Source organism: Marmota marmota, unplaced genomic scaffold (assembly GCF_001458135.2).
Source record: "Marmota marmota marmota unplaced genomic scaffold, marMar, whole genome shotgun sequence".
NCBI classification, from domain to species: Eukaryota; Metazoa; Chordata; class Mammalia; order Rodentia; family Sciuridae; genus Marmota; species Marmota marmota.
In genome coordinates this window covers 9,257,941-9,284,828 of record NW_026000068.1, presented here as the reverse complement: position 1 = coordinate 9,284,828, position 26,888 = coordinate 9,257,941, and the positions used below count along the sequence as shown (strand labels likewise).

Below are 26,888 nucleotides of genomic sequence, written 5' to 3'. Positions count from 1 at the left end.
TTGATATTAGTAACTAAAAATCTCTCCAAGATTAATTTCTCCAATGTTATTCTAATCTCCTGTAGTGAAATCATAGTAAGTTGCTTCAAAATATAAAAGTAAATCAAAAGGTAGTTGGAAGGTTCAATTAAAAAAAAAACCCGAATGGCACTTCTTTATTCTGTGTTTTAAGTAAAGTTGTGAATTGGGCTTTTTAAGGTTTGCATAGATCTGTTATTAGATAAATGTAGCTAGTAACACAGGGAAAGGGCTACCCTGAAAAATCTGTCACTTGGTATAAAATGATACTTAGGTTTAGTGTAATAGGGAATATGCTTTACTATCCCACCACACTGGTCCCTAGGGACCAGTAGCAGGTGTAGGCATGAAATTGACTCTTACTTACTCCCAGCCTTTTCTTGAGATGGGTTTTTTGTAATGCCTTGGTAAAGATGACCCTCAGTTAATGATTGGTTTCTCTGTTGGTAGTCATTGCTAGATGATATATGTTTGACTTAGTCCTTTCAGTCTGTCTTAAAAAATATCTTATTGACTGGCACGGTGGCACATACCAGTAATCCCAGTGGCTTGGGAGGCTGAGACAGGAGGATCACAAGATCAAAGCCAACCTCAGCAACATGGCAAGACCCTGTCTCAAAACTAAAAAAATAAATAAATAGGGCTGAGGATGTGGCTTAGTGGTTGAGCACCCCTGGGTTTAATCCCTGGTACCAAAAAAATAAAACAAACAAAATAAAATGTGTTATTTCTCACATTTCTAGGGACTAAGTCCAAAATGAAGGCCTTCAAGGGTTCCTGGCATTGGCCTGTTTCCTGGTTCATACTTGGGGCCCCTCACTGTGTTCTCTCAAGGTGGGTGGGGCAAAGAGTCCTTCCTAGGCATCTTTTATAAGGGCCTAAACCCTGTTCATGAGAGCTCTCCTTCCATGACTAATCACCTTCCAAAGGCCCTAACTCCCAACACCACCAACCTTGAGGGTTAGATCAATATGTGAACTGGTAGAGCATTGTGGCCATCCAGACCACACCAGTCTCATTTGTGTGAGAAAGAAAACTTGCTTTTTAACTGCACATGTGTATCCCTTTACGTACTGGGGTTAATGTGATTTGAGTTTCTCCCCCATCAAACTGAGACAAAATAAAGTGTGAAAAATGGGCCTTTTATGTTTTAAGGAGTGTTTTGTTGCTATCTGTTTTGGAGTCAGTGCTAGGTACGTATCTATGGGATCCACTAGTTACTGACTGGATTTCACAATACCCACAAAGCTTTTAATGTTAATTCTATTATTGGTAACTATGGACTATTTATATGGGATCATCTCCTTACAATGGGTACACTTGAGTTGCAAATATACCAATAGGACAGAGTAATACATTTGCCTAAAACATAAATTTGCAGTTATAGGAGCTTTTTAGACTCATTGTTTCTTCACCTCCTTTCTCTTCCTTCCTTAGACTCTTGCTTGTTTCTTCCCCCTCTGCCCTTTCTTCCCCCACTGATCTCAGAGATAGAACACAAAGGCATGTTGGGCCATTGCAGATTTGCTTGGGGTTGACATAAAGGGGAGCTGTACTGTTTCCTCCTCTACAGTCGCGCCGTGTTCCGCCTGCAGTGTGTAAGCTTCCTCATTCCCACCTGTGCTCTGGGGCTGTCTGATGGGTATGTCCGTTGGAGTGACCATGTCCAGTTTCCTGAGCCTGCCTGTCCTTTGCATTGCAGGAGCTATGCCTGTCCCAGACCAGCCTTCGTCAGCCTCTGAGAAGACCAGCTCCCTGAGCCCTGGCTTAAACACCTCCAATGGGGACGGCTCTGAAACGGAAACCACCTCTGCCATCCTCGCCTCCGTCAAAGAACAGGTAGAAACATTCCATTTTTATGAGATATGAATATGTAGGAGGACATTGAAAAGTTGGTTTTCCAGATGACAATGATGATTACATTGTTATAAGAGAAACTTAATTTTCTAGGAGAATATTGGTATTCCTCATGTAAATAAAATATGGTTATTGCCAGATGTGGTGGGACACACCTAAAATTCCAGCAACTTGGGAGTCTGAGGCAGGAGGATGGCAAGTTTGAGGCCAGCCTTAGCATCTTGGTAAAAGCCTGTCTCAAAATAAAAAATAAAATGAACTGGGAATGTGTTCAGTGATACAGCGCCTCAAGATTTAATTCTTAGTACAAAAAAAAAGTTAAAATTGCTTTTGTTTCTAATTTCATGATATAGGCAGCTTTCCTTACAATGGGACACGTATTATATAATCTGTAATGATCAAATCAAGATAATTAGCATTTCCATCCACCATTATCATTTCTATGTGTTGGGAACCTTCAAGTTCTTCTCTAGTTATTGTGGAATGCATAATAAATTGTAAGAGACTATGGTTACCCTGCTATGACGTGGAACACTGGAACCAGTTCCCCAATCTAGCTTTATATATGGGGACCCATTATCCAACTTGCCCCTATCCCTACTCCCCGTTTCCTTCCTAAGCTCTAGTGTCATCTCTTCTACTCTCTCCTGTGTCCGGGTTATTTTATTCAGTGATGCTATTTTATTCAGGGAATTTGTGACAGCAATGGGCAGAGTGACATGACCTGGCCATCTCCAGGAAGAAGGCAACAGAGCATAGCTGTAACTGGGGCCGTGAAGGACAGTAGCTGCGTCAAGGAGAAGGGCTCTTCAGCACATAGGATCCATTTAGTAAGTGGGAACTGATCAGCTGAGGGTAGGAAGCCACCTGAATGCCAAGCTATCAAGAGAGCCAAGGGAAGATACCACTGACCGAAAGGATCAACCATGGTCTCAAAGGGGTGCCCTCCATTCAGGAAGTTTGCAGCTAGATGGGTCCAGAAGGGGAGATAGATTGGACTGTCCGGTTCAGGGAAATGAAAATCAATCAGGAAACTGCAGTGAGGATCAGGCTGTACTGCTTGAGCAGTTTTCAAAAGACCACTCTTGAGGTTTCTGATTGTGTTTAAGGAGTAATAGAAAAGGGGGCCAGGGGCCGGGCCTTTAGCTCAGTGGTTGGGCGCTTGCCTCACATGCATGAGGCACTGGGTTCCTTTCTCACCACCACATAAAAAAATAAAGAAAATAAGGATATTGCGTCCAACTACAACTAAAAAATATATATTAAAAAAGACAAAGAAAAAGAGGCAAATAGGGGCTTCCTGCCACCCTCCAAACTCAAGATACTGCTTCTTTATAATTGAGTTACATCATGGTTTCTCACCCTGGTATGATCTGGAAGTCCTGCTAGGCCACTGACTTTTGTGTAGTAGTAATATGGAAAACAGGAGGGATAATTTTAACAAGAAAATTCCAAGATCTGTCTGAGGAATATTTCGTCAAATGTGACATTTTATCATACGTAACTCAATAAATGACACATGCCATGTTCTTGCGTGGAAAGTCTTGATATCTTCACAGTATTGCTCTCCCAAATTAATATAAAGATTTTAAACCATTGTAATCAGCATGTGTGGCTGGTTGTTCATTTCTTTAGTAAGTTAGATCAAACTAGTATTTTTGAAGATCGTACAGAAGAATAGTTTTTGAGGGTTCAAGGAAAATTGATAGGATTTACCTTATAAAACATCCTAATCACAGAAGTATTCAGTTTGCCAGAAACAGAAAGATTGATCCTTGGAGGATTAAATGGAGAGCACAGAACAAATACAAGTGGGGGCCTACTTCATTTAAAGTTTGCATTTCTTTTCAGTATAAAGCAGTGGTTTAAATGGCATTAGCTAAACAGGCTCAACATCTGGAAGAAAAGTTGTTAAATCACAACCCATGTAGACGTAAACCTCAAAAGGAAAGCCTCGCCATTATAAAAATGCTTTGAAGAATCATTGGGGAAATGCATAAATTAATGGCAGAGAGGCTTTGAATACTTCAGGAAGCTCTGAAGCCATCTATAAATGGTAGATGCATACAGCAGTGTGTATACTAGTGATAATAGCAAGGCAAAATTAAACAAAAGAGTAGAAATATAAGCCTAGAGAGAATACAGGCCATGTGCATGTTGCTAAAATTAATGAGACTTCATGAAGTTCATGAGAAATAAAAAGAATAGGTATCTAGGCAGAGGATATGAGCATGGGTTTATAGAAGAAAAATGCAAACAAGAAATGGATATATGGAAATGATTTTTTCACTTGAATGTTCTCATTAGGACATTAAATTTTAAGTGAAACTATTTCTTTTTTAATCAACCATGTGGACATTTTTTTTTAAATAGTATTATAGTGTTTGCTACAAAGATTTAGGGAAACACAGATTCTTTCCATCCCAAATGAGAATGTGAATTGCTTTAATGATCCCTGTCTGTGAGTTGACATTTTAAGTGCCTTTCGTCTGGTCATGCTTGGATGTATGTTCTATAGAAATGGGTGACTTAGGACACAAGTATTTTTTAATCTATCTGGACATTTATATAAATATTTGTTTGGGATAGCCAAAACAAAACAAAACAAAAAAATCTTAAGAATATTTCTTGGTGAAAAGTTGAAATAATGATAATTCATTTCTAGAAAATATCATGTAGTCATCCATTAAAATAGTTGGGGATACATGTCTAGCATTTTGGGGAAAATTCATGAGAACTTTAGAAAAGAAATAAGGTAGGATGATATTAGCCTGTGTTTTAGAAACAAAATAGCAAATTTTTCTATGTGTCTATGATCATCTAGAAAAGTTTAAAAGAAACCAAACTATTCATGTTGATTTTGCTTTTGTGTACGATTCAGGAGAGGCAGGAATGGAATGGAGGGAGTTATGGAGGATGGAGAAGAGAATCAAAAGCTGGGAAGAAAATTGGTGGCTGGAATAAACTTCAGCTAGTAGGAATTTCTCCGTCAGCTCACATAGTGGGGTTTGTTTGAATTCTGAGAACTTACACAAAGTGCTCTAGGCAGAGCTTCATTTCTGCAAATAAAAATGCATTTCAGAATTCCCCCCTTTCTCCCCTTTGTTGTTGGCAGTGCTAGGGAGGAGCCCAAGCTGGGCAAGTGTTCTATAACCAAGCTACTCCCATAGCGCTCCGAGGTCCTGACATGAACTTAATAAAAACTTGGGAGACTTTTTTTTTTCCTAAACAATTCAAAAGTTCATTGCTTCTGGGCAGTAAAGCTGAGATTCTTTGTGGCAGACAACTAATCTGAAAAGGAATGACAATCTGTTCTGGGATCTTGAAATAGAGCAACTTGAAGATTCCCCATTGAAGGCTTGGAGCCAGGTCCTCTGCACAGCATCTGCAGGTGTGAAACCAGAAACCTACAAGTAGCAAATCCCCTGAACTCTCTTAGGGTGACCTGAGACAAACAAATCAGTCTCTCATTCACTGGGGATATTTGTCCTAAGTCATTCTAACTCAGGTTTCCTTCTTCTCTTAACCCCAAGTATAAACTATTGTCAACGGAGTTAAAGCTCAGTTAAAGATGTTTCTGTAGAAGCTGAGATCAGGGAAAACTTACTTTAAAAGTTAATGCCTTCTATGATTCTTTATAATTATATGCACATCAGTCTTTAAACCTATTTGCTTATGGAATATAGTTTTGTTTTGCTCTTTTGAGTACTCAAGAAAATTAACCTTCTAGAGTAGAAATCCCACTTGTTTACTTAGGAAATTTCAAGTGAGAAATTTTATGATATCAAATGATGTATTACTCTTGTCCTGTCTCCTAGGAAGTCACCTCTACAGGAAGGAAGCCATTCTTCCATGTAGCAGGCACATTCTGAGCTCTCATGTAAGAAGGTGAAAAGTGACATACCTTGTTCACTTATTCAGTAAACATACTGAGCATTTTATACGGGAGGATGCAGTAAGAGTAACACACATGCAAAGAAAACCCAGTCTGATAGAGTTCACTGGAGCAAGTTGTTAATGAGACTAAAAACACAGTTTTAGGCAGGGAGCTAACACTGCATGGAAATAGATTCTAGTTCACAGCTGTGGCCGAAACAGAAGTTATGACATGCAATTCATGTCCCATGATGGCATGACAGATGTGTCTGTAGGCTGAGCTCTTGAACACCTCAGTCCTGGATTGCTCAATGAAATGTGTTCATTGATTTTTCTCTTTGTTCTAATTTCCTTCTTGATTGCTGTTTAACTGGTGGGTTTCACACTTTTACATTAACGTAAATGAAGCCATAATGTATGCAGCACTCTTTGGTAATTTTCTCTGTTTCAGACACACCTGCCTCATTTCCAGCAGTTATCAAGCCTCTTATCCTCTGGGGTTTTAAGAGAGAGGCCCCTCATCCCTGTTTTCTCCCCTATAATCGAGTGTCCCACACCAGAAGAGGAGGCAAAGGAGGATGGACACTGGGCATGTAATGACTCCTCTTGGATAATTTGGAAAAACAGTACAGGGGTATTTAATAGCATTTCTTACAACAAAAAGCCAAAGATAGCTTTGTGGTTAAGGACGTGGGAAGGGTCAGAGATTCCTTTTTGCCATGGGTGCTATGCTTATGAGGATGACTGTGACCCATGAAATCAGATATTAATGATGTTTGAGAGAGGCACAATTTTAAAGGAAAAGTTCCTGAGTCTGTGAAGTGAACAAGATTCAGTACAGAAGTGGAATGAGGACAGGTCATCCCTTTCAGCAGAACTGAGCAGAAACACAGGAATGAGATGCAGATGAGCTGTGGTGTGGGCAGGAACAGAACCCTGTGGTGTGTCTCTTCTGCTGTCATCCGGCAGGCCCAGTCGGCCTGTCTTGAGTTCAGATGTCTGCAGTGTGTGGAGAGCTGGACCAAGCAAACGTAGAGAGGGAGGGGGGCATTGGAGATGGGGGACATGAGATAGTGATTGTAGTGCTGGGCATTAGAATTTGTGCCAAGGGAAAGCAGGTGACTGACAGAGGAATTGGAGGGGCAAGAGATTCACAGTCAGAGTAAACATGCATGGATGCTGTCAGCCTGAAACAGAAGTGTATTCTCAGGGGTGCTTAAAACCAAGAATTCCGGAGTATGTATTGATAAAGTCAAGACTTAAGACTCCAGGAAGTAAGAAAATGAAAAGAAGGAAAGAGAGAGAGCATGATGGCTAGGTCACCTCGGAGAGACTGTGTGAGGATGCAAAGAGGTGCAGAAATGAGGAGGATGCTCAAAGACACCGGAATGAGGAGGCTCAGCAGCAACAGCTCAGAGCACCCGCCAGCAGAGGAACAGGGAGGCTGGAGGTAGCTTCCTGCCTGGGAGGAGCACAGACATGTTTGCTTGAGACTCACCTAAGGCTGCTCCTCATGTGTCTTAATTTAGAGACAGGGTCTCACTGAGTTGCTTAGCGTCTCGCTTTTCCTGAGGCTGGCTTTAATCTCTGGATCCTCCTGCCTCAGCCTCCTGAGCCACTAGAATTGCAGGCATGTTCCATAGCACCTGGCCATTTGTCTTCATTAATTTTTTTTTGTGTTGGTCTATCTCTTAGACAATACTTTATATTAAACCATGCTATGTAACATTGGTCATTGTATTTTATTTTAAACAAATCCTAGTGCTATTTTGCTCTTAGCAAAACTATGAGTTCCCTGAAAATATACTTCTGTTCCAAACTAATATTTCTTTCCCTTTAATTTAAACAGTACTTCATTGGTGATCACATGCTTCCAAAAATTAGCATGCAAAGGGTTTTCTTTATAAGCTAGAGAAATTACTGGGACATTTTTAGAATCTTTACAGCTCATCAATATTTGTAAACTCTTATGGCTCAGATAAATGCTTTAAAAACAATCCTACCAGCCATGTGCATTTAACTATGAATAGAAGACATAGAGAGTTTCAAGGTCAGTAGCAGTCTATGTATGTGTGTCATCACCCCACACTTATTCAGGAGCATTTTTCCTGTCACTTGTTGCCACAGGTGATTCACAGATTTGGGGTTCACTTTCAAGTACTATTGAGAATTTTATAATACAGAACAAACATATGTAAAAAGTTTTAAAACATAGAAAAATTATAGGCAAAATTTTAAGAAAATTGGCTATCAAATAATTCCTACAGAAACAAACAAAACACTCTTTGAAATTGTGATGCTCTTTTCCTACACTGACTTTTCTTGTTTCATAAATTCTACAAGCATTGTAAATAACATTCCCAGTTTTAGCAGAATTTTAAAATATCATTATTTAGGGCATTGATGGTTTCTAGATGGTAAAACAAAAATAGTAGTTTTCTTGCTCTTTATCACTTTGCTATTCTAGTTGATGTGGGAAGAAGTAGGAATGAAGGCACCCCTCCACCCCCATGGGAAGACCATGGCACTGAGTACTTTATGTATGTCAGTTATATGAAGGCACTCACTAAAAGAGCACATTAAAAATCCATCTCACGTAAGCTGTAAAGAAAGCTTGATCTTTTACGTCAACTCATGCCATGATCTCATACTTTTGTTTTTATTTAGTGTCTGCATTTGTAATCTTAAAGTATCTTGGCTCTATATAATAAGAATACTGTTTGGAAGGAGCACATTATAAAATACTGTCTTGATTAATATTCTTCCAGTGCCCTATATCATTGCAAAATCTTTCAACATTACTACTGTTGCTATATTTTACAACAGTAGCTTTGATAACACAGGTGGAGTATGACCTATACCTATTAAGTTCCAAATAGTATTTTAGAAAAGCATGTTATAAAAGTAATGACAGAATTATCATCCATGAAAAATAAAAGGAAATTAAAACACCTTTGGGAAAGGTTAAGAAGACAGAGGATTATCTGCAAAGACCAGTGAACTTTAGATTCATTTTGTCAGAAAAGATAAGAATCATACATAATGTGGTGTTATCCATTAACTGCTTCCATGTGTGAAAATTAAATGAGGGTCTCTTGATGGCTAATTTTTAAATTTATTTCTTGTTTCAAGTCACATATGGATTGAGAATGAAAAAAAAAAAATTATGTTCGCCCTCTAATTTTCAATGCTAGAAATCAGTTGCATTATGAGAAGTGATTGTTTTGAGATGTGGATTGAAATGTGAAGGCCCAGGTCAGGAATCTGAGGATTGCGTCATGGAAGCTGGTGGTTTCTCACATGGATGAGAGAGAACTGCACCACCCGCTGGCTCAGAAAGCCTGTGAATGCCGTGGAAGGTGGTGGGCTTGTGTGCACAGTTCTGGAGCCCCACATGGTAAGGGAGGTATCAGAATGATGAATTGAAATACTTTGGTCTCCTGGTTGACTTTGTTCATAGAGAAATGATGATCAAAGCTAGAAATCAAAGAGAAACAAGGCTAATAAACTAATAATGCAATCTTGGGAGTCAATGGTAGGGGTTCCAGTTATAGAAAACTAATTCCTAAAATGGGGATATACCCTTTACACCCACCTGCTGCCAACCCAATGCTCCCTTTTGACTTCTTCCTAAAACATATATTTTTTTCTGAAAATCTCAGAATATAAGTCTTCTCATGACACTGTATACTCACATTTTTGAAAACCTTAAACTCTATTTTAAAAATTAACCCATTTGATGGCCTTCCACTCTGTTATCTTTAAAAGTGTTACTATTATAAGACTCTAGAGGTTATGATGTGGAGAAAAAAAATGGACTCAGCTCTTACATCTAAATGAGAAGATGAGGGTTTACTAGTGGGGTTAGTACTGTGACATTATAGTGCATCTCTGCATCTATTTCTCATTAGAATTCATTAAATATGCATAGTGAAATCATATTAAATTTCTTAAAAGTAATGTTTTAGTAATTTAAAAAAAATTCTATTGTAAATGTAATCCATGAGTATTGTGGAAAAATTGAAACAGCAGAAAGAATAAAAGGAAACTTTTATTTGGGAAAGACCTGAGCTATTTACAAATATTTATGGGTATTTCCTTCCAAGATTTTTATGTAAATATATGATTATTTGGGTACAATATTTATTTATTTACCATGAGTTATTTACAATAAATAAATATATGATTTATTCGGGTACAATATTTAATATTATATTAGGAATAATTTCTCATCACTGTCTTATTTTGAACATTGTATAATGAATATATATATATATATATATATATATATATATATTTATATTTATATAAAAATATAGTTTCCCCATAAGTTATTTAATATAATGGTTTAATTTAACTTTTCTATCTTTGTTGATATCTTAAGTTGATTCCATTTTTCTAGTTTGAACAAAAATGACATGTTGTAGTTCCTTGTACATAAATCATTGGGTCTACTTTGACAGAGGCTGCCTAGAGCAAAGTTTTGAAAAAGAGTTTAATGATCCTTACAAACTCACTGGGAAAATATGTCATAATTAATTACTGATAAGGGCCTGAGGCAGGACAACAAAGCAGGGCATTTGGAGTATAATAATCAATGTTGTGAGCAGGGTCTACACAGAGTAAGAAATTAACAGAGCATTCTAGGGAGAAAATAGAGAAAATGAAATGTTCTTTATTCAGAGAAACTGAACCAGATTATTCCAAATTTGGGTCTTTATTATTTCCAATGTAAAAATATGCCACTATGAAGCCCACTGTTTCATGTGATTAATATGAACCAATAAAAGTGCAGTGGGAATAGTTAAGATTAACACAGGAGTGATCACGGAACAGGAAATAAAGTTAACAGTATATCAAAAATATTTTCAGAAGGTTGTTTTTGTTAAAATTTATATATTTTATACAATATTTGTTAAATATTTCTATAAATTCATATGTCAAGTATTTCAAGTGTGTAGTTATATAATAATTGCTTTTTTAGTAATTATTTTGTTCGATATTTTTATTCATGACCAAAAAATTAAGACTTATTTAATATATAAGATATATATTCAGTTTACCTACTGACAACCATATAGGAAATTGCTGAAGAACTGAAATAAGGAATTTTATTTACTCTGAATTCAGTGCAGTTTTCTCTATGCTACAACTTTCCATTATTTAGATATAATAATGGACTTATAATGCGGTGTCTAATATGCTTCCCAAGAGAAACATTTTTCCTGAAGTGTATTTTTGGAATCTGAAGGAATTATTAATGAGAATCTGAATAAAAATAATACAGAGAACTTCTACACCTCATTATTAGCTAAGAATGTCTGTGGAGAAGACGTGATGGGAGGGCTGGAGACAGCCCTCTGTAGTTGAGCATTCCTGTGGCTGAGTCAGTGGCTTAGACTGCAGTTATCTCAAGCAGGCATCAGTGACATAGGTAAATGTGCCCTGGGCTGCCCATCGATCACGTTCAAGTTGCTGTCAGTCTGCTGCGATCTTAGAAGGCACGTGCAGGTTCATGCCCTGGGCTCTAAATGAGTCTGCTCTGTGGCCTGCTGCCATGGAAAAGTGAAGATCAGCACTCTCCTTTTCTCCTAATGACAAGTTCTGGCTTTCACGTTTGCCTCATGGCCTCAGGAAGCAGCTGGACCACTTGCCTAATTACTGTGAGAGAAAAAAAAAAAAAAAACACTCAATATCAATAAGCCAAATAAAAAAGAATCACTTTTGACAGGTGATCTTCGGCATGTAGATAGACATTGCTAAATAGCTCCATTCACCAAGTCAATAGATTTAGTCATCGGGGATGCATTCTGCAACTTACACATCCTGGAAGATCTGCCGGGGAAAGGAGTTATGCTCAGATTAAAAATTAAAACTACATAAACGTCAATCGAGCCTTTTCCACAGTGGTTGTAGGCAATCACAAACAACTCCTCGTAGAATTCTGACACTGCTGTTTGTTCTGGGAAGTAGAACCATGGCATACAAACTCAGGGTGTTTATGGCTTTGAGGTGATGGATATGATTGTAGCCCTATTCCTGGCACCTATACAAACCATATCCACAGTAGAGGAGAGACCCTCCACCCAAGACGTGAGCTTGGTACTCAGCCCACCTGTTAGTACAGAAAACACTTTCAATAAATAATACTGAGCTCTTTGAGTACTTGTCCAAGACCTGGAATTGCCTGCTATCGACTTCCTGTCAAAAGCCAGAGAGGCAGTTTATTCTTAAAATTAATAATCTAGAGTATAAATGCTCCATCTTTGGGGAGCTCGGCTCATATTAGGAGCAATACCCCAGCCCTCATTGGAAGGCCCTCTAAGAATTTGACTTTAGTAATGCTCTCACACAGTGTGACCACACTTTCCATGGAGATGCAAGGTAAGGAATAACCATGATAGAAGATATTTTGGATTGTGCAGAAGAATGATATTGGAAACCTTTCCTACACTGTTGTCAAGTGACTTAGTATAAATGGATGTTCTTAGTAGTAGGCATGGTGATGTTGTTAACTTATAACAATATCAACCATATTTTTTCTGATACATACCTGAGGTTACTATTAGTCTAGGGAAGAAGATGTGTCCAAGTGTCCCCTGCTTCCTGGTGTGTTATCAGGACCGAGCTGGCCATCCAGGAGGAAATGTTCCTCTTATTTGTGTTGAGGGTATTATTTCAGGACAGAACTTTACTGTGTTTTACTACTTTAGTTTAGCCCAATGGTAAATGCTTTGCTTGGTTGTGATAGACATCCTGGTTTAGTTTTCTGTATAAGGTCTCATTTACAGTACTGTGCTGATCATGTCCCTGACCACTTGTTTTAATAGTTGCATTGGGTCTATGTCTCCCATGTGGGCTGCTTGCATCTGCTTTCAGAATTAGCCCCTTTATATTGATAAGTCCCAGGCCCCCAAATTGCAATTTCTTCTGTAAACAATGTCAATTGAGACTCTTTTAATCAGGTAAAATGAGACATTTTCAATTTAAAATGAGACTTACTAACTTAAACATATTCTTCGTTAATAAAATATTGGCCTTTTCCCCTTTAAGCTACACTATGTGCCTTGTTTCAGTTAAAAGAAAAACCCCTAACTTTTTAGTGCATGAATCTGTAACTTTAAACATGAAAAACCCACAAATAAACTCAGTTATTTTTTCTTTATATGCATTTATGCCAAGTTTATCAAATTTGCTGCCTATCTACTCCAATGATCTTTAATTGCTCTTGGAAAACATACCCCTTCTGAGTCTCAGAGCATGCTGGTTAGCTACTGTAGTGCTTATCTTGAATATCCTTTATGGTTGTAGGATTTTAAAATATATTTGTTTTTGATGAAACTCTTGGTGTTTTTAAAATTAAAATCCTCTAATTATCACAGATTTTGAGGGATTTTTTTGGGTGTTGTTGTTGTTTCCTTATTTAATGGTGGTGTGGTTGTGTGATGTATATATACGAGCTCTTTAAAAATGTTAGCTTTTTCGTATTTTAGTACAAGATACATTTTGTGTACATTTGTACAGATGACACTAGAACAGATAGAATGCTTACTTTCCTGTAGCTATATACCAGAATAATTTCAGTCTTTTCCACTGATTATTGTAAATAGAATCTGCCTAGAAGAAAATGTTATAAGGATTTCTGTTGAAAATTGTAAGTACTATTTCAGCAAATCCTCCATAATATCCCTGGCTCATATGAGGATTTATTTTTCAAAATTTTTTAGGAGAAAATCCTAAAAAATAGAACTGGTGTCTTAAAACAGCCTATTATTGAAAGCTACTCCACTAAAATGTAAACTACGGATACACTTTTATGTCCATGCAGGAAGTGAACAGTTAGCAAAGTGAAGCCTGCAGTATAGGCACACAGCACTATAGATGAACAGGTGCATTTTGACATTGTGCTGACCCTGGGCCTCATGTTGGCAGATCCTCCTGTTTCAGAGTGGCAACAATGTCATTTCTCATCTCTAAGTCTCCCTTATCATTCTCCCTTCGAATCTTGACCCTTTCCTCTTAACAGATAGAGTCTAGATCCCCTCGGTTTCTTTAGGTAGGATGGGGATAGTGGGAGAGGTATCACCATGTACAATGAAGACACTCAGGCACCTTGTAAATGGGCCCTGTGAACAGGCCCTCAGTTTTGTGAGCACCCCCAGACCCTCAGCTGATACAGTGCCAACATGTCAGTCTTTCCAATGAGCCGTGCAGGGTGGAGACTTGGCCTTGGCAGATTTCATGGGGAGCAGACATGATTTGTCCCATTGGTGTTTAGAAATGGATGGCCTGAAAAAAACAGTCGTACTGCTAAGCCATACATTTCTAGGCAAATTGTCACACACAACATACACAACCAATTCACTAATTTCTCCAGGTTATAAAAATTCAGTCCTGGTAAACCATTTCTAGTTTTATATACTTCTAAGTCTTGTGATCCTATGTAACCCAAGGTAACATTTTTTTTTTTTATTTAAAAAGCAGCTCCCATAATCATACCTATTCTAGTTGTTTCAGTGTATTCAGAGCTGTGCAGCCATCACTACAACATCATTCTGAAATGCTTTTGTCCTCTTAAAAAGAAGCCCTTTGTCCATTGTCAGTCACTCCTCATTTTCTCCAAGCCCGTCAGGCCTAGACAACCACAGCTATGCCTTCTGCCTCTATAGATGCTCTTATTCTGGTTATTTCATGTACACAAATTTTCAGATGTGGTTTTTCATGAATGGTTTCTCTCACTCATACTTGCCGCAGTCTGGCTGGGCACAAAATCACCAGCCACTCACAGCCTTGTAGATTCAAACAGGAAGTCTTTATTCCCGACCTCTCACCGGCACTCTACACACACATTCTGGGGAAAAATCCACACCTCCACTCGGCTCTGCATCCCAAAATACAGCAGGATACACCCTATTCCCAGCAGGATACACCCTAAACCTGGACCCACCCCAATCCAGCAGGATCCTCCCTAAACCCGGATCCACCCTGGTCCTTGAGCAGGGTCACCTTTCTCAAACATTCATGCAATGTCACTGCAAATGACCTGGGTCCAAGGCAAGCCCATTTCCACAATGGAGAGTCCTCCCTCTAAGCAACATGGGGTAGGCTGACAAAGAAATTGCCATGCGTCATTCCTACTTGGCTATGGCTCTCAGCACATACTATTTGAAGTTTTGCATCAGGATTTCATTATTTTTGTTGACAAATAATAGCCCATTGTCTAGCATACCTCATTTCATTGATCCTCTGTCGCTGACCATTTGGGTTGCTTTCACTTGTTGACTAAAGAGAAGTATATTGCAGTGATTATTTGTGACTGAGTTTTTGTGTAGACACATTTTTATTTCTCAAGGATAAATTCTCATGAATGAAAATACTGAGTTATGGGATAACTTTAGGTTTACTATTTTGAGGAGCAGCCAAAGTGTTTGGGGAGAGAGACTGTACCTGTGAGGATTCCAATTTCTTCACAATCTTGCCAACACTTGATATTAGCTGTCTTTTTTAATTACCAATATGATAGAGAGCTACAATATCTGAAATGAACTGCCAGATCTAAGCCAAAAAAACCCTATGGCAGAACAATGGTTTTAAATTTTAAAATATTGAAATATTTAACAAACATTTAGCAATGTATTTATTCAGTAGACAAAATAAGTTCCCAAACATGGTTGTTGTAAGCCCCAGTATACCTGGAGCAGCACACTGTTGCCTCTAAAGTCAAGAAGCCAAATTATGTATGTCACAGGTGGGACACCAGTGATGTTTGACTTACAAACTACCAGATTGTCAGGGTAGGCTGTGGGAACCCTCTTCAAACATTGTTAGGCAAAAGAAGCAAAATCTGTTGGAGAGCTGTTTATAACTGAGAAGAGAATTCGGATAAACAATCAAAATTTAGGGGAGTCAGATTTCGAGTTCACAGCAGACATAATTCCTGATTCTAAACTTGGCAACTTTAAGCTGAAAGGAATGATTTAGAAAACCTGGGAAACTCACAGAAATAGTTGGAAGGGCCAAATAGGTTTACAGTCAACATTGTTAGGGATAATGACCATCCAGCAGATCAGCCTTGGGGATGTGTTGAAAAGGTAAAAACGTGTTTTCAGTGGAAGAAAGATTCTCCAAGATGCTGGTAACTGACAAATTTTGGAAAGTACAAATATGTATATCTGGTTGCTATTCTCTTCAGAAAATTGACTAACAATGATCATGGACAGACTTTTGACCAGTGGGTGGCGGTACAGAGATGGACTATGGCTGGTCTAAAATGTTCTGTGGTACACTTCAGCCCTGGTTGTGGGCCATTGCTGCTGGCTTCCTCTGTTGATTTTGCAAAAGATGCCCCCCAAATATTTTTCTCTAACAAGGGTAGGAAACTAAGATTAAGACCGGGTGCAGTAGTGCCCCCCTGTAATCCCAGTGGCTCAGGAGGCTGGTAAGTTCAAAGCCAGCCTCAGCCAAAAAAACAAACAAACAAAAAACTGGAAATGTTATTCAGTGGTTGAGTGCCCCTGGGTTCAATCCCTGGTACCGGAAAACAAAACAAAAAACAAAACAATAACAACAATGAGATGTAACATATTTTTAAAAAAACTCCTAGGATATAAAAGTGTGTGCTTTAGAATTACACAAACAAACAAAGCACTCACAAATTTTAAAAGAAGGAATAGTGAAGTAATCGTCATAGGAATTAAGCAAAGAGAATCTGAATGAATATCTTCCAGAGATTCATATCGTAGTGGAAAGAAGGCTTAACTATATAAATGATCTTCTCCAAGTGTTAGATAGTTTTGAAGTCTGACTTCCAACTTGTTAGTCAATCAAATATACTTATTAGCATCCATCATTAAAATTGAATATGGAAAATTATGTTTTAGTATGAATATATATATGTGTGTGTGTGTGTGTGTGTGTGTGTGTGAATATATATTATGTATGTGTATATATACACATATTTGTACCTGCTTAGAGTATTTTCTCAGTGTCTGAGGTTTCCTTGGTTTACAAATATTTGGCATTTATAAACAGAGCAGTTTTTAGGTTATTAGGTAACATTAGAAATTACTGTCTCCCTAGTGAGTCTATTTAAGGACCTGAACTAAAACAATTGTAGAACCTTTGATAATTAGGGGGGAAAATCACTCAGGCTGAAATATTTCTTCCAGTTTCAAGGACAAGTTAAATTTTCAGAGCTTCTCTGTGGCATAGACTAAGCTTATATCTTACTCTGTGCCAGAAGATCTTTATCTTTCTTGAAGATAAAGTATGTCAACTTATTTTAAGTATTAATTCATGAGTGGTTTTGGGGTTTGGGCTAATATTCAGCATGGTGGAAAAGGAGATATATTTAGCAAAGGGAGACTTCATTCAGATTCTTCCAACATTTTCTTACTGAATGGACTTTAGAATGTAACATTTCTAAAGCTGAGTTTGATTCTATAGTAAAATGAAGATAATCAGATCTGATTTATAATGGAATAAATACAAATTATAACATAAATATACAAAAATATTAATTTATTAAGATGCTTGTGCAAATCTATGCTTCTTAGTTTATATTAGCTTTATGAATTACTCCTCAGGATTTTTAAACATATATGCAACCTCAAACTTGGGATAAATTCATAAAATCTCAGTGTGAATCTGGGATTGCTTTAATAAACTGGTGTTCAGAATTTTACTTACTGACATTTGATATGTAGTCACATGCCAATGTCTGATATTAAGATATCTGAAGGAAATAAATGAAGGTGGGTTTTATTCTTTATCTTAATATGCTCATAAGGTAGTTGTATGTGAATGAAGGAGGGTGTTTCTAAACATGTAGGAGCTCAGAGTCAAAGATGACTACAAGAACAACGAGGGCCTGGGGTTTACAGAAACCTTGAACCAATCTGGATTCTCATAAATGTGAGATAGGAAGATCTAAGGAGCCTTCATTGAGTCTCAAGGAATTTATCTACGATTGAATTTCACTACAGAAAGTGCTTCTGGGTCCCTTTGACACACCCTCCTCCTTCTGTAAGCTCTGGAAAGGGACTGAGGTAATCCTGGAATACAGAAATTGCTCTTTGCAGTTACAATTAAGAAAACTGAAATTACTTCATTGCAATGGAAGTGATAAATTTCATACTTAACTAGTGAGGTTGAATTGAGTGTGGGAAATACATTCCAGGAGTCCTGATGTTTTATTGCCATTGGAATATTTTATGTAAGTGAATAAATCTACCCATTTCATTTAAATTGTTGGAATATTTTTAAAGAAGTGTTAGCAGTGAGTATGGTGAAATTAATTTTCTACTTTTTCAAAAATTCTCTAACAATGAAACCCCCAGGATCATGATTCTAGGGCTTTCAAGTTTTATCATGGATAGTGATTCAATTTTAGATTGAATGAATAAATGAATGATTAAATAAGTGGTAACTGTTAGGAATTACAAGTGAAGAGAACATAAGAAAATGAAATTTTAAATATTTGGATAGATTCAAGGGTTGCAAGATCAGCATGAGGAAGATTCAATAGCAACATTACCTCAAATTTAATTTTAAGATAATTTATCCTAAGAAAATTATCATCCTTTTTCATAAAATATGATATCCCTGGGTACTTGCTTGAATCTGACCTTTATGATAGTATGCACATAAATAAATCAATGAGAAATCACATTTTTCCCTTTGTTAACTTCAATTATTTCATCATTTGAAATATTAGCTGTGTGTATAACTGGATTAATATTCTCTTTGTTGCTAGATTTACATTATTTTTTTCAGGAAGTTTTTTGGCTACACAATGAAGCAGTACCCTATCTGCCTTGATATGAAGGCATCTAGAGGTCAGTAGGGAACACCCCAGGGCTGGCTGACATGGTTGCCCTCATGGCTCAAACTCTGTGCAGTGTCACACTGGCCTGGCCATAGAGGGTAGCTGTCCTGCGGATGGTCACTTGAACTAATGGGGACACATCAGCACATTTCTCTGGGCCTGTTTGTCTTCGTGCTCTGTAGTCAGTGGAGTCTGCTGTGAAAACGTTGGAAGGCTTGGTTCTTCAGCTTTGGAAAGATTCACTGGGAGATCTAAATATATGTCCAATATATTCTATGTTGTTGTTTGGTTTTGCTTGTTTTTTGCCATTTTTGTTTTCTGCTTAAACCAATTCCAGTTGAGCTCCTGTCACAACCAAAGGAGTCCTAACTAAATCATTTACTTTTCATAATGGTCATTCCCTTTAAAAAGGGACTTTATATGCAATCCCTTTGAAGGCAGACCCATGACATTTCCTTTTCTCTCTTAAGACACAGAAGATCTTTTAAGAACTGGATACTGAGCTGAAACACTGCAGGGTTGGGGCTGTTGGCATGGTCTCCTGGAGCTGAATCCCAGGGAAGAGTAGGAGAGAGCTGTCTGGTTTTGACACATACCCTTGATCTGGACCTATCTGTTATTGGTTAGAGGACATTTCCATAGGTGAAAGGCTGTTTGGCTGCTAGGAGGGTCCTGGAGTTAAGTCAGTTTTGTTAGAACTCAGTAAAAAAGTCATCTCAAGGAATCATTCAGGGATGACTGAGAAGAGAACATCACCAGCTGCCCTGTTCTCTTTGTTTGTTCTTATTCTTTCAATAGATTGCCATATGACAACTCAAAGATGCAGTACTTCAGTAAATTATTCATCATGCTCCTGTGGTGTTCCTGTGTGATGTAAGGAAGAGAGGAGACCACACGAGGCATTGCCACTCACTTCTGCTCTGGTGATAGGACTGAAATCTTGCCTAGAGTGTTGGTATCAAGTTGGGGCACCCTTTAGGTCATTCAGCACTTATGCCCTTGGAGGGAAATATAATCTAAGATAGAGAGCCTGTCTCCCAAAAGCTTAAGGTATTTTATTTTTATGTAGCTGATATTGTACATACAAACAATAATCACAATAGTATTAGCTAATAACAGTGAGCCGCAATACAAGTAGATTTTCATTCATTAGCTTCCTGAATCCTTGCAACTTACATATGAGGAAGATTGTATTATGACCATGTTAAAATGAAGACGAGACAGTGATTTTGCAACTTATCTAGAGTCACAGACAATTCAATTTCAGAGTGGGATTCAAACCTAATTCTCCTACCTTTAAAGTGAGTTCACCTCTACACTACTCTATAAATATATATAAATGGAATAAAAGATCAAAGCAGCCAATATTATGCTTTGTAACTTTCCCTAAATAAAGCATTAGAAAGAAAAGAGAAATTCAGGCAATAATGATAAGGGGGAAAAAATGGAGCTGTTCATGAAAACATATCATTATCCCTAGGAAGATAAAAACATTTAAAGATTTGTTGAGATGTTTGTCTCTCTGTCTGGAGGATCGACTCCAGTCAATTTTTGCTGGGGTTTTGCTTTTCCATTTTCTACCAATTGTAGCTCCACAGGAGCATTCCTGCTATCAGATTCATTCAGTTTGTTTTCAGATACAATCACAAGAAAAATCTTTCAAGTTCTCTTTAAAAATAAATTAAGCCATCACTCACAGTAAACATATACTCCCCATGTAACAAAATTAAGTGTGGAGTGTAATTTACAATTAAACCAATATTGAGCTGACTGTCGGTGCTGCAGTCTTATTACACACTGGCCCTGTTTGAATGGCCGTGACTCTCGAGTCCTCAGTCCCTCCTACCTGTCTCCCAGGCTGTCCTCCAAGAGACAGAAGGTCAGGAAGCATCAATCACCAAGCATGGTAAGTGTGGGTTTGATTAATAGATTTTTTCAAACTCCTTGCAAGTTTCATTGTCATTTGGGTTCTAAGAAAGTTGAAGCTTTACATTAAGTTTTATTTCTCTTTATTGATATGGAGCTGATTTTTAAAAATATGCTAATGATATTGGTTAATGTTATTAGTGTAGAAAGTCTTATCTTCATGATGAAAATCTAAGAGACATTTTATACCAGATACATGCATATTTAGATTTCCTATATAGGTAGATGATAAATATCTACAAAGAGTAAATAATTTTTAACCTAGCCTTTATAATCACAATAATCATGGCACAAACAGTAGAAACAAAAGATGTTGGTGAAATTTCCCATTCACATTTATTCCTCTCATCCTTAAATACTAACTATATTTCTTTCTGGTCATGTTAGTATTATTTCTTATGATAAGATCTTCAGTTTTAATTTTTTATTCTTCCCAATTTTGAACACTGTGTACATACCATTTTGCAGAGAATGGGATTATAAGTTTATTTCCATTCATTTTCAACATGACTTCCATATTAATACAGAAGATTTGATTACCAAGAAATATCACTATTTTCAAATGTTGTTATTAGTATCATTTCCCTGTTTTTACTATGGCATATGTTTAATCAAAAAATTAACTTTATATGAACTTACCTTCTGAAACTAGTATTCTTGATGTTATTTTAAACTTATTTTAAGTGATCAAGAATGTTAACTGTTGGAAGTTACTGAACTCTTAAGTTTTAGAATGTATGGTTCTTTAGTGTTATTTTACCCCGTTTGCTATTTGCAAAAGCAATTTTTATATCCTCCATTTCAAAAAATACTACTTAAATTAAGCCCATTCATTCAGCATCATTGGAAAATGAAGAGTTTTAAATAAAAAAGAGAATTTACATTTAATTAGTATGACCTTTATAAGTGCTATAATATTTTTATTTAAATTATCCTTATAAAATTATTTTTTCATAATCTTTCTTTATGTTCTATAGTTAATTAAAAACAAACCACTGAACATGCTATTGTTATTGTATAAGTTCTAAATTTACTAGGTTTCATCCATAATTACAGAAGCAAGAGCTGTGAAACTGTAGAGAGGTGGATCTGTATAGAAAATACTCCTAAAAGTTGTTTTGTAAATTCATCTGCACTTTGTCATAATAAAACAAAAATGTAATGGGAACATTTATCTGTATGAGCTCAGGGACACTGAAACTCTCTGAAATGGTAAGAAAAGGTTAAGGCCATTGTCTCGCTTCTGATTTAATAAAAGTAATAGTTGGTGTGTGAATAGTTCCTAACAGTTTGCCAGCTACTTCTGCAAACACTGTTTGATTTAATCTTGCATTGCATCCTGTGGTCCGTAGGAGACATTTAGTTAATCTCATTCCACAGGTCAAGAAACTGGGAAGCAAAGGTTTTAAATCTTTTTTCCAAAATTACACAGATTATAAACTGTCAATCCAAGAGTATATACACTGGTGTTCTAATTCCTACTAAGAATAATATTAACTAAAAATCATTGAGGATTTATTTTGATCCAGGCACCATGCCTCACACTTTATTTTATTAATGTCCTCAAATGTAACCATATGCAATTACAGGGTACATCTGACAGATGAGTGCTGAAGCTAAACTACTCTATGAAAGTTGGGTTAGCAAGAGTATCTACCTCACAGAGTTTTCAGGATTTCAAAGTTAATATATTTAAAAGCTTAAAATGGAACAAGATATGCAGTAAACACACAATAACTATTATCTATTATTTATGTTATCTGCTTGTTTTTCTTTTTAATATAAAAGGCAATACTGAAGCCTGGACATTTGTATGCTATAGCTTAATATTAAGCCAGTTGAAATGGAGAGATATACATTTCCATATTAAAATTAGAACTATGACATATTCTAATACGACATATTAGAACTATGTCAATTAAAAAACAAAATATCATCAATCAGTCATTCATTGGTAAGAAGAACATGACCCTCAATTATTCCCCTTTGAGAACCAAGTCAATGAGAAAAACTTTTGAAAACAGCAAAAACTAATATCATCTCTACAGACATTTAGAATTGCATGGGATCAAAACTTATTTCTTTCATTTGTTTAACATTAATAGGCAAATAATTTAAAATAACTGGTGTTAAACTAAAAAAAATAAGTTAATAGGCAAAGAATCAGATTGTGGGTTATTTTGCTTTTCCATGTCAAAAGACAAAAGTAACTAAGTAGAAACTTTAAAGCAAGTAGTTGGCTGCACCCTCACTCTCTCCTGCCTATTGAAGATGTGGTCCTGGTGGTCCACTGCCGTGAACTTCAGCTGCAGCCTTGGGAGGAGGGAGCAAGTTGAAGTCTTTAGTGAAAAGACTAGATGCAATGAGCTAAGCATTCCTTTTCATGTTGCCCACACTCCAACATCTGCCCTGGAGGATTTTCCATTTATAAGTAAAGGAAGAAGCAAGTTTAGGTAATTTTATTTATTTCCTTATTTATTTTCGGAATCTGAGATTTGTTTTCAAGGAAAATATTTTAGACAATTTTACAAATACTTAATTTTCACTCCATTTTTTTTAACCTTTTAACCTCTAGGAAATATTTCTCCCATAGACCACAGCCAGGGATCCATATCTCGAAACTGAAGAATCAATTCCTTAAAACTGTTGGAGATTCTACACAGTTAAGATTAAATTTATCCATTACATCTTTTCCAATTTATTGGCCTGAGTTTTTGAGAACATTGCAAGAGGTTTGCTAAATGAGATCACTTGCATCATATAGGAAAAGGAATGGCAGGTAGGTATTAAAGAGCAGATTCTTGAAAAGGATCATCATTAGTTTATCCAACAATATATGGATTCTCTCAAACAACAGACACTTACTGAACTTCTGTTATTGCCAGAGCTGGAGAGATTAGTGAAAAAACATGCCTTTTTCAAGAATTTTATAAGTTATAATGTTTATAATGCATTAACAGGATTTTGTCTGTGTTGGCAGGAAAACCACCTTGTAGGATAAAATCTATAACAAATATACTACATTTCAGTAAGCGGGTTGGGGTAGATGGCAAATTCTAGTCCATATAGACCAGGACAGGACAGTATTGTCAGGGCCTTGGGACTGTGCACCACAGAGGGAAGAGAAGATGAGGAATTAAGGTGCAAAGTACCTTCCTTATTTGGTTCCTCTGTCCACCCCATGTAGTTGGGGTTGTCGTCTCCGTGGGTTGTTTGCTGAAAGCAAAGAAACAATACTACTCAAGAGGAGATTTATGACCTTTTCCCAGTGCTAAAGCCATTTGTGTCACTGAACATGTTCCCTCTTGGGGTGGAATGGGTTGGCTTTGAAAAATTTCTTCACATTTCCTTCTCTTCTTGTCACTGTCCACTGTGTGTCACTGTCCACCCGCCTTCTGTGTTTGGCCTCGACACTGGGCAGCTCATGAACTGGTGATCTCAGGATAGGGTCATGTGACCATCTGTGGTCCAGGGAGAGTAAGCAGTTGGCCTGAAGGTACCAGCAGGAGCTCCCTCTTACCCACTAGGCTGCTGTGTGGTGTACAGACAGACATGGGGACCAGGGAGATGCGATATCCAGGAATAGAGGGCTTGGGACCACTGCTCAACCCGTTTCTCTCTCGGAGCTTTCTGGTCACCTTCTCTGTCATTCCAACTTGAGATCCGGACCATTTTCCAAGTGGTAGTGAATGACAACATGTTCAAGCACAGGACTCTTCATTTTGTTCTGCAGTCAGAAAATAACACTTAGAGGAGGTGGTGGTGGTGATGGTAGCAGCTGTTCTGTTTTAAAGCAAGGAATGCAATCATCGAGTGTCTTTTAGTAAAAGCGTGGTGCCAGCAGCCTTGTGGAGGAGCCAGTGGAGGGGGTAAGGTTTTCACAGAAGCCCAAGAGAGAGATCACAACAGTTGAACCCAGGGAGGGACCCGGGGAATGGAGTGGGATAGGAGAGAGTTGTAGCACAACAGGATAGATCAACAGGATTTGGTCAGTGTTTTCTGGCACAAGGAACAATCAATACATGTGTCCAAGCAAGGGACTTAGGGGTTCCTTCTGTCTTCATCTGATTTAGGACATGGAGACAAATGTCCTAATTGTTGTTGCCTCCTAGGGCCAAGAAACAATCATCACTCTGTGGCATCTCTGTAGGGACTCTTAGCTCCTTCTGAATGGTTCTAGAGTTATCTGTGTGTCTCTTCTTTCTCTCTGAATGGAAAGGTACCTATGCGTTTAGGGTAACTTGTTATGAGGAAAATATTTTTGTATTCCATGCATCACAGACTGGATTTTACGTGAACTTCTACAGGCATTTTCCATATGATTTTTATGGTATCTTTATTGAATCTTATCAATTGGACATTTTATATTTTTATAAATATATTTGATAGTTTCATCAGGGTGTGTTTTAGATAACAAAACTTAGGTTTAATATGAATATCATTCTGTATAAAATCTCTATATTAAAAGGAGCCCAACTTTAGCCTTACTGACAACAACATTTGCATTTTTTAACTCAACTGAATCCTTTGCTAATTTTTTTTAAGTTACAGAAGCAATTCTCTTTGTACTGCTCTTTTTACTTTCTGTATAACTTTTAATTTTTTTACATTGTTTTTTCAGATAACTCTATGTTCTTAGCAAAAAGAAAAAAATAAATTAGACTAACTCAGAAAGTGTTTGGCATTGTTATGTTTAATTTTAGAGTACAGTATTAGTTCAACATCTTATTTCATGTGACATTTTGACAAGTATCTTAACAGATTGGGGAGAAGAGATGCTTTTACATGATTAAATTATACTAAGAAACACACATGCAGACCCTGTCATGGTGTAGCAATTTTTCCTGAGTCATTGAGTAAGAGATCCTTGACACCTCTGAGTACCTGGCCTGCACTCAGCTCTGACTGCTAATGCTGTTAAAGCTGTGGAAACACTTTGATCTTGCAGAGTCTCCACCAGATGCGGCTGACTGTCCAAGACAAGCCCCCATCTCATCTTCTGGCTTCTGGAATCACAATGGGGATGCTAAGTGTTATCTTCCCAGGCTCTTCTGAAGCTCAGTGAGTCATGAGGCACCTCATTGACAAGTACAAGCAAAAACATACTGCATTTTTTTATAGTTCTTGCTTTGTAGAAAAGATCCATAAATGTCACCCCCATGTCACCTGCCTTAAGTATGGACCTGGAACTGCAGTAGCAGCCCATGGCCCTGAGCATCCTTCCCAGGAAGGGGAAGAGTTCTAGATGGCTAAGTCCTAGATGGAGTCTGGTTCTTCCACCTCCATGAGCCACACTGCAGAAGTCCAGGACCACACGCCCTCACACTCATGCAGGAAACAAAAGCCTCTTTATTAGACTTTGTTGTTCAGGTTGTGCAGATGGACATTTCCTAGCAGACATAACAGTATATACATAGAAAGGCACTACTAGTGTTGTAAGCATTAGAAATACTTGAATTTCTTTAATGTGTGGAGAACATCACAAACTCATGCAAAAAAACGCTATCTTTCTTTACTTTTAAGACGTTTGGCTGTAGGAGACTTCCTTGACCTACTTTGATAATTTTTATGTTTTAGATATGAGGTGTCCCCCAAAAGCTCATGCGTGAGACAATGCAAGAAAGTTTAGAGGTAAAGTGATTGGATTATGAGAATGTGATCCTAAAGGGTGCATTTGTACCCTAATAAGGATTAACTGGGTGGTAACTGTAGGCAGGTAGGGTGTGTCTGAAGGAGGTGGGTCATTGAATGAGTGCTTGTGGGGCACATATTTTGTCCTTGAGGAGTGGAGCTATCTCTCTCTGGTTCCTGCTAACCATGTCTTGAGCTGCTTTCCTTTTCCTCCATGATTTTCTGCCTTGCCACTGTCCCAGAGCATTGGAGCTGGCCCTGTATGGACTGAGAACTCTGAAACCATGAGTGCCAAGTAAACTTCTCATCCTCTGAAACTGTTCTCCTCGGGTCTTTTGGTCACAGTGGCAAAAAGAGATGGCTAAAACAGTAAGGATTAATGGCTCTCTCTCTCCTGGGTAAACTAAGGCACATTTCATATGATAAAAATAGAAGACGATGTGGTACTCTCCACTGGATATTTACATATTATACACTGGTAAACCTGTTCAACTTATACATCTATTCAACTACTCCTCATGCTACAAAAATTATCTTTTAAAGCATATTCTTATTCACTTTTTATTTATCCTCAATATATATGAGTTACCAATTTTTAACACAAATAATGTGTTTGAATTGGCAAAATATAGAAATTAAGAGTTGGGAATTTTTTAGAAATATTTGATTTTGTCTGTTCACTTTAATGATATAGAAATGGAAGCTCCAAGAGCTTAGACTCAAACACTGTTATGCACAGTGGTCATACCTGAGT

The 26,888-nt window shown here is 37.4% G+C and overlaps 1 protein-coding gene across 1 annotated transcript in view; it reads left to right on the top strand.

Annotated features, from left to right (window-relative positions):
• The window catches only part of Ctnnd2 (catenin delta 2), an 869,206-nt gene that overhangs the window by 152,248 nt on the left and 690,070 nt on the right, over positions 1 to 26,888 (top strand). Inside the window, exon 2 of the mRNA XM_048814198.1 lies at positions 1,721 to 1,857. Coding sequence (XP_048670155.1) covers positions 1,721 to 1,857 — 137 coding nt within the window. The remainder of the gene's footprint in view (positions 1 to 1,720; positions 1,858 to 26,888) is intronic.